Genomic DNA, 14,051 nt, shown 5'->3' on the forward strand with positions numbered 1-14,051 from the left:
AAATTATTTAAAAAAATATTTAAATTTTCATTTTACCTTTTTATAACTATTTTAAAATTACAAAATAAAAATATTCTAGAATGTTTTGGGTATATTTTTGGGTATACAGATTTTTTTTAGGATATTGACTTGCATTTTTTTTTTTTTTTATTGCTTTATTTTACCTTACTAATAACATTAGATCTTAGGTTACATTTCATGTTTTTCCTTTGTCAGTCTGGCGCTATTTTCTCTTAAATACACACCAACAGTATGATGTTACAACTTTTAACTTTTTAGCTATATCCAGGATCTTTTGAAAATATGCATTACCTACAGACTTTAAAACCAGTCATTAAATTATTTAATTTGGAGATAAGCTGTTTTAATTAATCGGTCTAAAAGTTTTAACAAGTTGTTGTACTTAGTTAATTGAATTTATGTTTGGCAATCATACTGAAAATTTTACTTAAAAAAAAAATATTAAAATCTCATTAAAAAATAAATAAATATGATTTTTATTATTAATAGCTATTTAAAATTCAATATTTTTCTGATTATTCAGCATAATATACTAAATGTATTCACTATTACTTAACTATGACGTGTATTTTTACAGCTATTATTATATTATGTAAAATACAAATGAAAAATTACTTTTTTTATTCATTACTATAATTTATTTATATAAATACATTAGACAAGTTGAAATTTAATTTAAATACTAGACTATTATAGAAGGTATAACACTCCATTAATCTATTGAACCGTTAGGAATATACATAACAATATGAAAATATATAATCGTTTGAGATTATGGTAGATAGTAATAGGTATTTAAAAGTTTTAAATATGTTTACCATAATACTATATTATATAGAATTATATTTACATTAATATTGGATGAAAGTTTTTTTTTTTATTCACGTATTCCAAATAATGATACGGATTAATATTTTTTGTTACACTTACATTTTTAATGAATTTAAAATAATTTGGTGTAACTTAAATGTTTAAACTACATTTATGATTAAAAAAAAAAAAAGAATTTTGAACAAATACTATTAAGATTTAAAATATAATAGAAATATAATAACATTGAGTTATAAAATAGTAAATTATTAAATGATTGGTACAATAACACGATTGCCGATTGTACATAATATGAAGTAATCAAATTGAAATAATTTGTGTTCTCTTATAAATAATGAAATATTATACCTATTTTATATCTTCAATAATTATTATTAAATTAAAACATGCCATTACATTGTGCATGATTTAAACATGTTATTCACTTTTTACGGTTTTTATATTAATTATGAATGTATAATCCAATCGCCAAATAGACTTACAAGAAAATTTATATTGAGTCTGTATAGGTAAATGTACAAGACTATATAGTGAATAATTTAAGTTACTGTCCTAATAATAATAAGAATGATGGTAATATAACTAGGAAGGAGAATTTTTTATACAATTTACCTCTCGTTTTTCCGAGTGTATTATCTTACGGTCTTCATTCGCATCATCATCGATTGATTCTATTATTAATTTTATGCCTCACAGGGTGGTTCTATCATAACAAACATAAAATATTTTTATAAATATTATACATATATAAATAAAATTGACTGGATGTGTTGATATTATTAAACCATAAACTTTATGGATTTTTAAATATTGGTAGAATTAAATAAAGATGTATTGTAAAATACAATATACGCACCTATATTATTGGATGAGGAAGTTTGCTTGGGATGATGATTAGATAATATAAAATAATTTCAAACACCCTATATATACAAGTATATATATATTTCGCTACGTAATAACGTAACTGGAATAATTTTCACGTCAAGACTTAACTACAAAGAAGTTTCGTTAGATTTAATTTCGTTTTTAAACTATTCAAAAACCTTTGACGACATTCTGCGTCCTTACGTTGTTTTGTTATTACTATTATTGTTATTTTTGTTGTTATTATTATCACTATTTTATTTTATCTATTCTTTTATCGTTTTACTTTTAATACTCTTTTATATAAAACAAAAAATCTGGTTAAATTGTATTGTATATATTGCAGTCTTTATCCACGTGTACTTTAATTTATTCTTTTTAATTTTTTTTTTTATTTTTTAAATACAGTTTTACCTGAAATGAGGGTATTAATAATATATTTTTTATTTTCTACTATTATATTATTATGTTATATATACGAATTCTAAAAATCATTTTAATATAATTTAATTTAGTCAACAAAAAGTAAGGATGTAGCTTGTTAAGTAGGTATATGATTGAAAAATCACACATTAATAATATGCATCACTTCGAACTTAAAATTGCTATAATCAATTTCTGAGTACCTACTCTTTTATCATTATTAAGTTATTATATAACAATATATATTATGAAATTATCAACTCAATTGTAGATATATATATATATATTTATAGTCTCAATTTTTCTCATAATTCATAAAAATTATATATTTTTTTTCAAGTTAAAAGTCTTTAAAAAACAAGAACAATTACGGTTATATTCAATATTTTAATACATGCGTCATATATGTTTTAAATAAAATACATTTAATTTAATTTAATTCAATCAAATTCTTTCGTACATTTATAACTATAAAAAATATGTTTGGGGTTTTAATGGCCATGTATATAATGAGAAAAATAAATTTAGTTAATTCCACTGGAAATAATTAAAAATTAATAAACAATGTTAAACTATTTTTATTATAATAATAATTAAAAAAAAACAAGCATAATGACATGTTATACATCATTATATATTTATTGCATTTACAAAATACTAGCTACCTATATATTGGAAATAATAAGGTCGTTGACAAACACGCAAACTTTGACAGGATGTAATATTTACTAAAACTACGGCAGTTACACTGAGAAAATAGTTTTTAAACTTGACCACTTCTTTTTGGAAACTGATTGACAAGATACAAAAATAAAAATATTATTTCAACAAGGTTGTGGGTTGTCAGTAGAGTTAGGTTAAACTCGTAGTGTATATTGCGATGAACATTTTAGGAAATAGAATTTTTAAATTAAATGTAGATTTTACAGCATTTAAAATTTAATGTTAAATTTAATCATAATATGAAACATTTGAAATAAATTAGAAGTTAAAATATGTAAATTAATCTTTTGAAAATTATTTAATAGATGTAGTTTTATATATTTAAGTCATTGATACGAAATATTTTATAGATATGAAATAGATGTTATTTTTTAATACTAATCAACAATGTACACAATAAATGAGTATAACTGTCGAAAACTATGATACCGTTCGATTTAACATTTAACTAAATCGTATAAAATACAATAAAATTTTCTTTCTTCAATAATTAAATATTCTACGAAATATCACTCATCTTTATCTGCAACACGTAAAAGGATTACTAAGTAATAAGTTAATAGAGAAAATCAAAAGTTACACATTATATTGTATATTTATAATTTTGTGAGAATTCTCTTAAGACTCATGTCATGCAATCTACCACGTAGATTTTCAATAAAACTAAACAGTGTTGAATTTAATCTGTGTTCTTAGAAGAATGAAAATCTATCATGTTTGACGAGCAGTGTTACTTAAAAAAAGCTGATAGAAAAACTTAGCAGCCAAAATTTTTCTAGGATAGAGACACTTTAATTTATTTAAGTATAGAACGTGGAATATGTGAGTAACTTATGCATAAGTGAAATTTAATACCGAGTCTAATTTGGGGCAGCAGCCACCCATACCATATATACCCCACGTGTAAATCCTGTAGTAAACTTGAAGACATATTAAGTGATTCTCCTGTAATCATAAAATGAATAAAAAATATTTACAATAAATTAAAGCCAGATACCAATGGAAATTTATTTATTATTGTTATTATTATTTTATTTTAATTATTTTATCTCTCTTATAGATCAATAAACAAATAATTAATTATTGGTAATAAAACCATGTAAACAATGAAATTCAAACCAAGTCCGTTTGAAAATTCAAAAAAATTCAAAAATAATAATACTTTAACGGTAAAAATCATAAACATGTTTACAATGCACTATAACCATGTTCTGAATTTTAAAACGTCGCCACGTGTAAATGAGGTAGAATTCATAACTGACATGAGTATACTTATACGATGTACAAATAACATGCAAAATAATGTGATAACTAATAAAATACCGCCTGGTAACGCAATTGAGTATAAAATTATTAATTATAATAATAATAACGTACATTATTACAGCATACTAACGTAAATAATATTATATGTATTATCTTCGCGTATACATACTGGACGACAACATAGCATGCAGTTAATACGATGCGCGTAATACTTTTGATCCTGAAATGTCTTTTAGAACGTTAAATTATTTAATTTCGTGACGTTCTACGGACCGAAAAATGGCAGCAAATCGTAAAGGAAAACGTCGCCGGTCGTCGTCGCAAAACGCATTAAATGAACATTTATCGTCGCACGCGCACGCTAGTTCTATAATTAAGTGCCGAGATCACAGTTTTAAACCCTTTGCCAGGGGTCTTCAATTAAAACAAGGTAGATACGGTGTCTCTGCAGCCCCGTCCCTCACCTCAGCCACCAACTCCGTCCCCCGACGACCTCTTCTACCGGCATTTCGCAGTCGTTAAACGGTCTGTGGGTTTAGACCTAAGACCTATAGATTGTGGTGCCGTGCCCGGGGATTGGCTCAAAAGTCACCGAGTTTTAGTGTATGTGTGTGTGTGTATGTATGCGACTGTTTTCATACCGCGTATGCGCGTGAGACCTAAACGGAATTTGGACGTTTTATTCCGGACGAAGAAAAATGTCGTCTCTAGTCGCCGATCCACAAATTAAAATTTATTTTGCAACTTCGCGAGTATGCCAACTAACACAGTCAATTCTAACGAGTTTATATCTTGATAATTAGTATCAGGTTTCATGGTATTATTGATGTTTCATACTGTTGTATTTTTTTTATTTCTAACGGTTTTGACATAGAAATTTCCTCGTGACATACCGAATTGCGTTTGTGCCGAGTAGAACGACGCCGAGGCCGTTCATAAATTATTATTTTCACCGATCGCAGTTAGTTTTATTCGATTTTGGAGCATTTGTGCAAAACCGCATCGCATTATATTATATACCTACGCGGTGCCAAAGTATTTTATAGACATATAAAATAATACATACATAAATGTATGCATGAGTGTGTGTATGTGTATGGATATAATATGTAATACCAATAATACTATGCACACCGACTGAACTATATAATATGCATTTATCGACTGACGGGGATGATATTGTTTTACGGGTATACGAACGAAAACAGTGAATATTTAATATTATAATACGACGTAATAATATAGTGTGTCCCTTTCGAGTTTATTTTAATTCTCCTGTACAATTATCAATTTGAATTTTATGAAATCATCATGATAATAATATACGTATACACTGTAATCTCTTAATTCAACTCAAACACAGTTATGTGTCGATTAAAACATAGAACCATATAATTATTTTGTATGTGTATTGTATGGTTGCTTATTATAGTAGTCGTGCTATTATAATAATATTATATAAATTAATTTATGATTAAAAAAGTAATATAAAAGAAATGGGTGGTTTTATTTTTTGATTCTACATTGAGTTTGTCTGCCATATAGGTACAGAGTGATTCACCTGATGTTGCTTTTAAACGTATATAATTTTACTTAAATTTTAGTTTTAGAATTTTTTAAGTTAACTTGAAAAGCATATTGTTTATAGTTACATATATTTAGTATACCATTTAAGAAATACTTATATCTATTAATTTACTAAAGCCACTATAGGTATATTTTATACCAGACCTTCTAATTATTTATTTTTTGATATGAAATTTATTTATTTTTTAACTATAATTAAGCACAAGATTATTTTTAAAATTGCAAAACCAAAGTTTCTAATTTATTTAATTTAAATTTATAAAGATAAAAATCCTTAAAAGTGGTTTGACGTAAAACAAATAAATGTAAAATTAAATATGTAACATTTGTTTTAAAATAAAACTTAATAGTTATCATACTTAATATTTACGGTTTTATAATTCAGAAATCACAAGACTATTGTCTATTGTTTGGGTACATCGGTATTTTTAAAATAATCATCCACATTACAGATTTGAGTAAAAAAATGTGGTTTTCAATTGGAAAAATTTATTTTGTATCAATAAATTATATCAAAAATTGAATTATTTGAAAAGGTGACATTTAATTTTACTTGTGAATTTCGAATAACAGTTTGAATACGTTCATTATCAAAGGAAAATAGAACATGCTTAGTGATCTACTTTTTTTAAATATATATTTTATTAAAAGTTATCGTCGACAGTAATGGTCATTAAAAGTGATTTACAGATATTTATTTGCATAATATGATGTTTAAAAAACACACAATAATACAACGTTATAAAAAAATAATTAACAGTTAAGATATATCCAAGTGTATTTTGTATGTTTTAAAATTTGCTATTACACTTAAATTAAGTTATTGATGATTATAAACCTAGTTTTAAACTATTGAAAAGTGTAAGTAGAATCGTATTGAATTATGGCAAAGTTAATCATAAATCAAATTACTTATTACAATTTAACTACATACTATTTTATCTAGAGGAATTAATATGTTATAAAATTATAATATCTAAAAATTATCCATAAGTTAAAATTGTAACTCGATAAGTTCAACTATTTATAACTATTTACATACTATCAGTTAGAAAAAAATAAAATATAAAAAACGCAAAACATTGAAATGTTTATCTATTTCTACAAATTATTTTGTTCATGTTTTATAAATGTGAACCCATATAGGTTCAAATTTGTATTAAATATATTACTTAAAGCATTTTTATTTTTTAATATGTATGCCATCAAATTCGGTTGATTGATCTACAAATTGGTTATTTAAAAAATTATATTTATTACAGTACATAAGGACGATTTAAATACAATTTTACTTAATTATTTGATATTTTAAAGTATCACTATGATACAATTAGTAGATTTAATTTTGAGTAATGAAATTAAATAAAAACCATTCAAAACCGGGTGAGTGAAATTCGTAGTATATGGTACGTGAAATTTGTTGTGTTAAATTACCCACGTTTTAAAACAAGAATCTTAATTTTATAACTGTTTACTGTTTAGATACCTGCAAGTGCACTACACGGTATCTTATTATAGATTCTATTATTAAACATTTAAATGGCAAACAAAACGAGCGTTCGCACTCACACACACACTTAAGATTTTCCGAATAGTATTTTACTTTTACTTTAAATTGGAATGCTGGATACGAATGCACATTCAAGTTGACGAGAGAAAATTACTGTTTACTGAAAAAAAATTTAAAAATCGCACGAAAGTAAACACTCGGAAATCGTTTTTAATGGAATTGGATTTCATTTGTAGATCGTTCATACTTGTCCGTGATATAATTTAAATAATATTATGCTATCTGCATTTGAAAACATAAATCGTGAGCTCGTTCTCGTGAAATTTATTTTGAGATTGCTTGCACAGACATGAGCGGTTTTGTTAATAATAGTAATATTATTATTCGTCGTTTGGCATGATAATAAATAATAATAACGCTCTTAACCATCTCGAGGAGTAGGCTCATTTAGTTTCACTTGTACATTAATGTAACGTATCATGTCTTATAAACGCATGTGATGTTGAATGAATAAGATTCAGTTATCGAGTATGTCTGCTTAATATGTGCATTGATGTGTATAACTATAAGCATAATAATATGTGAATGCGATGCTCTTGGAATAGCTGTAAATTTTGAATATTTTATGGCAGTTACTATAAAAACTATTATTGATATTATTCATAATCGTAATATTGCCTCATGCTACATATTATATAACGACAATATGCCACTTTAGATGAATCAAACAAGTGATTCGATGATAATAATTTGGAAAAGAAATGATTTGAATATCCTTGTGAAGGGGATAAAGAGAGAGATAACAAGGTTTATAATGATATTATAATATAATAATAATAAAATTGAATGCAACACCGTTTAAAACTTGTATTTGTATGCGATACAATACCGTGTTTGTGTTACAAATTTTCATAATTATTAACAAAATCAATTATTTTCCCGCTTTGATCCTCTATAAGAGGTATTTCTTTAACTGATAACATAATTAAATTATATTCCAGATATATAATTATTGTACAAAGTAAAGCATATTATCAATATTCAATTCGTCATTGAATCTAAACTTAGCCTAAGATTAGATTAATACTATATTTTATAATAATAAACAGACGTTAAATATACTAGCTATGCACATTTATTAAATAGTACAGACACGATGACTGAGTGTTATATTTTTTTTTATACACATTTTACAATTATTCTGTAATATTGCGTAATATTGAATAGGAATTTGAATGACAAAATTCTTGAATTGAAATTTAAAACTACAAATTTAAATAAAATATAAAAATGTTTGTAGCACAAATATTTTTTGTTCCCTATAAAAATACTAACAAATCTTCACAAAAATTGTATAGTTTCACTAATAATGATGTATTTTATATTAATTTAATTTATATGCAATTATTCAAGTATCAAGTAAAACTGAATTTTTGGTATTGTATAGTAGTTTATAAGTGCACTACGCTATTATTCATTGAGTATATAGAATGTACGTGTTTAGTTTAAATTTAATATGTTATGACTGCATAAAAAAAAAAAAAAAAATAATACTGTGTTAGACGTCAATTTCTATTTCTAAGGATAATTTTTAATTAATTTATTGAACTATAAATAATTTATCTTTTTATTAATAGTCTGCAGAACAAACAACTAAAAATGTTATCCTCCGCCCCATCTAGAAACTATCAAATTGTTGGTGATTTAGACAAATATATTATTCAATTATATAATTAAATCATCACATATGAAGTACCAAAATCATAATATTATCGTCTTTCTAAAAATAATAGCTTCCATTTTGTTTATGAGATATATTATATCCGGGTAGTATGATGCGATGAACTATTTTTTTTTAAATTAATTGTATATATTTTATAATAATTATCATTAATTATTCTTATCATTTATTGAGTATAAACCACATTCTATAAAACAGTATTAATAGGAACTTGATGTATATATTATATAAAATAATAAATTTGTAATATGTAGTAAAAATTTTCAAACCGATGGGAATAATATTTTTTGAATTGCAACATAACATCTTAAGTCTTTATATTACGAGTAAATATTCAATATATTCAAAATTATAACTAAAAAATGTTGATACAAAATAATATATATTTATATTTATGTAGTTGATATTATTTAATTACTGTAAGAGCCACTTGTAAGGAACCTTGTATTAAATTGTATGGTACATAAACCGCTCCCATACACTCACCTATCCACCCAGTAACTACGCCTAGTTTTAACTGATATACGAGAAACCAGTGTCATGTTATGAGACCATTATTAGTATAATAATACTTAGTATACATAAATAATAATAAAATATTTGAAAAAGAGACGATAATTAGTTGTAATCAACGGTTTTTCCACAGAAAAATGCTTCAACTGATAAAAGTTTTGATAAATTGCGTCATGTAAATATGAACATCTTGGCAGGACACCAACGTCGGATGGTATTCCCACAGAGTAATTTAACTGTACTAACATTAATATTCATTAATTTTTTTATTAATTTTAAATTTTTATTAAAATTATTACGACGATTTCGTACAACTACAGTAAGGACTTGAAAAAAGGCGGCAACTTGCGTTTATATATATTTTAAAATGTCACATGTATGTCTTACGTATTCGTTTTATTCTTTACATATTTTTTTTGTTTATAAAACCTTTATTTGAACATGATCATCCACGTTGTGAATGTGGTAGTGTCAACAGAAAACTTTGTACACTATATTCTGAGCACGTCCACCTCTGGTGGAATAGTGATGTAATTTTATTCACAGATAGTTTTCTGTCCGGTACACATGTTGTGTTACAATAAGTTTGTTTGAAGAAAACGAAGAAACAGTATCATCAGTGCGCGCTGAGGAAATAAATATTAAAAATAACATATGCATTTTTTTAAATATTATTATTATTATCCAGTTTTCATAAATCTGACGCGCATATCCTAAAATTTTAGAACTTATTAATTTTGTCCTATAATCTGACGGTTATTGTAGAAATCGTTTTTCGATCGGTTTGAATATATTTGCCAAGAACTAGCCCAGTTTTATCGACTAAAAAGGCTATAGTTACGATCCTAATTTTGTTTATGTAGCTGTTTTTTTGTTAATTTATAAAAAGTAAAAATAAAAAATATGGTTTTATTTTTCCTGTATATTTAATTTTAATCTTTAAACAAATGTAGGTATACTAATTTTAAACACAATATTCAAATTAAGCTACATATAAAAGTGTTATTTTTATTTTTTATCACTTTCAATTTTGTGTTAACCTAGAAATATGTAGGTTAAACATTGATGAGTTTCTGTAGTTATTTATTTTTTTTTTTAGAGTTTTAGAATTGTTTATATGTATTCTTTTTAAACAAAAAGAATGAGTTACAGGCATTTTATGTAACATTATTAGATTGAAATGCTGTTTTAATATAAATCAGTAAACTTTTTTTTTAAATTCATATTAAAAAAAAAAATTGAACATTTATTGTGTTAGGTTCTCTTATTATATTTTACCATAAATTTCTTAACACGAACTTTTTTTGACACTGTATTCAATGCTCTTTATGTGTTTTAGGTGGTGTTACACTCACTGAGCTTCGAGTTCCAACTTCCGTGATGGCCAGCGTAAAAAATGGCGTAGTGCTTGATTGCTTGTACACATTACGTCCAAATTCTATCGGTCTAGTGGTGGCCTGGTATTTCAACAACAGCGCTAGACCGGTTTATCAGTGGATTCCTGGACAGAAACCTTTGAGCATTGGCGTGTTCCGTCACCGAGCCAATCTTGACTACAAAGTGTCCGACGATAACGAAACCATGCACAGGTAAAAATATTATAAGTGTTCTGATATTGGATAGGGGATTCTCACAATTGTTCCTTTTGGCAAGTTACTAAATCAAACTATAATTAATATAATCACTTAATATACTTTCTAACAACTTTTTTTTTTTTTTTATAAATATTAAATTTAAAGAATAACAGTGTACAATTTATTTATGTATTTAAAAATAAAATAAATATTTTTTAATAACTCTGACTATAACTCAACTCTAAATATAACTAATGAAGAATTTTATACAATTTTCAATTTTTTAATCATAATATAATTTAAAAATTGTAATGATTTATTCAAATTATGTAAACTGTTCCAATACAATTGTTTTTATAAAAATGTATCTAGCATAATATATTAGGTTTGGTTTTTCAATAGCGTTACTTATAATAAATCTTAAAAATTAGACAGTTAAAACATTTTAATTGCCTATAATAACTAGTATGTCATTAATATATATATATATTATTAATATTGTATTAGGTATAGAAAATAATAATTTATAATTAATAGTAAAATATTTCAAATTTGTGTTAATGATTATTTTTTTTTTTTTTTTTTTAATTACAACAAACAAACTAAAATAATTTTAGAAAAATTGTAACTTTCAGTTAAAAATACAGTTTTTTAATGATTTGACTTAATTCTATAATGATAATAATTTTGATATGACTTACTTATAACATTGTTTTAAATTATTAAGCATTTTTTGTTAAATTTTAAAATATAATAAAAATGTAATTGCAATACATATATTCCATTATGCCAATGATTTTGTTACTCTGCTCTGGATACTACATTTGTTTGAAATCTAAACGTATAAATACATTGTAAATAATGTATAAGCAATTAATATAGAAATAAAATATATACAAGTTTTATACAAAAGCATTTAGTTTTAAAAATAGTCGAGAAAAATAACTATTTGAAATTAGCAAGTATTAATAATGTCCATCATTGTCTCGAATTGAGATAAAAATATGTATGATATTTAGTCATGCACTTAATCCCGGACTATCAGACAGCCATTATTAATAATCTCTTTCATAGATAAAAATTTTAAATGATATAATTTATTTTGTATCATGAAATGATAAACATATTTTTTCTTTTGACGTTAAGAGAAAATAAAATAACAATGTTCAGTTATTAATTTCAAATTTCAAATAAAAAATGAAGTATGCATTTTATGATTTTCCAAACATCTGGTGGTTAATTTTGAATAACCCGGATAATGTAAAAAATATAACCAAATAATTGTATTTCAGAGTCTACAGTATATCCTACCCAGATTGCTTATGTAAAGTTAATTTTACCCGAGTTATTTCGACTTAATCCTTAAATCGGGTATTACTCATAAAATTATAATACATATATTATATTAATAAAATTGAACGATATAAATAATACATTACAATCTGGCAGGTAACCAAAAAAATTTAAAAAAATAATTTTCAATAAAAATATAAAATGCTTAAATTTGGAAATTATGATAACTGGTAATATAGAAATGTTTATTAATAAACTAAAACTATAATCCTCATGTTTATTATACACAGGGCCTTACACATCATCAATCCGACCATCGAGTTGTCCGGCGATTACAGGTGCGTCGTGTCTACTTATCACGACGAAGATTTCATGATCAAAAGAATGATCGTATACTGTGAGTACACACATAATTATACATAAATGCCTTATTATATTATTATTTTATTAGTGATATTATTATAGTAACAATTCGATATCACTTTATTATTTCGTTTAATTGTATGCTTTTGATTGTTCATTTTATTTATTATGTATTAAAATGTATATAAATATAAATATTATGTATTATATATATATATATATATATATATATATATATATATATATATATCAATACATTTGAACGAGTCTTAAAATACAAAAGTAATACAGTTTTATAAAATATTTCCAGAAATAAATCGGTAACAATAAAGTATTTATCTGTGGGTACAAATAATAAAAGTAGCGACATTAAACTCATTTTAATTTAACATTATAATACATAGTGTTATAAATTATAATACACCTGCTGAACACGCAATAAATATTTTATTCTTTAGTATCATGATTTTCTATTTTTGAGCAACATAATACTAAATTAATTGTATAGAAAAAGAAAAATGTTCATTCGTATTGGAAAAATTACGTGTTATGAGGTACCAAAACATGCTTGCGATTAGCGATCTTAATTTTCATACTGTGAATAAAGTAGGTGAATTAGTTTGTATTATATTTCTAAGAATAATAATAATAATAATAATAAAATGTAAGATAACATTTTTAATAATAGGCGACCATAATACACTATCATAAATTAACTGAATTAGTTTATTACAATTGAAATTTAAAGTGTCCATAACCAAACATGAAATATATTGTTTATTTGAACATGAATTTATGTTCATAATATATACATATATAATTTGTGTAGAGTTGTCTGAGTGTATTTAAAATTTTAGATAAAAGAAACATTTATTAAAAAAACTAATATAAATATTTCAAAAATATTAAAATATAAAATGTTTACTTTGTTTAGGAAATTCCAACATACAGACTTAGTAAAAATTTTAAGTATTTACAGTTATTATAGTTTTTGAGTTAGACAAAAAAAAATTTATTTCATCAAATATCTATTTTGTGTAAAAATGTTTATTTCTCTTTATTTCTTTATTTATTTTTAAAATACCGGGCTCTTAATTTATACATTAGTAATATACAAACTAGATGCAATTTTCTACCGAAAATTAACATCAAAGTTGAATATTGAAAAATTTATATTTTTTAATGTGTATGTATACACAAGAAAAAAACAAAAATCATTGTATTATTTATACTTTTATCACTCTATTCAAAATCTAAAATAATACAATAATATATTTAAATAATATTTGTAATAGTTGATATCATTTCAATTTATACATTTTATGTATTTATGTATGTT

The 14,051-nt window shown here is 24.3% G+C and overlaps 1 protein-coding gene across 1 annotated transcript in view; it reads left to right on the forward strand.

Moving 5' to 3' along the window:
• Positions 1 to 14,051, forward strand: part of LOC112591621 — a 279,699-nt gene that overhangs the window by 84,489 nt on the left and 181,159 nt on the right. Inside the window, exons 2-3 of the mRNA XM_025335487.1 lie at positions 10,822 to 11,071; positions 12,640 to 12,746. Coding sequence (XP_025191272.1) covers positions 10,863 to 11,071; positions 12,640 to 12,746 — 316 coding nt within the window. The 5' untranslated portion in view covers positions 10,822 to 10,862. The remainder of the gene's footprint in view (positions 1 to 10,821; positions 11,072 to 12,639; positions 12,747 to 14,051) is intronic.

Source organism: Melanaphis sacchari, unplaced genomic scaffold, assembly GCF_002803265.2.
Source record: "Melanaphis sacchari strain LSU unplaced genomic scaffold, SCAv2.0 Contig13_pilon_pilon, whole genome shotgun sequence".
Classification (NCBI taxonomy): Eukaryota; Metazoa; Arthropoda; class Insecta; order Hemiptera; family Aphididae; genus Melanaphis; species Melanaphis sacchari.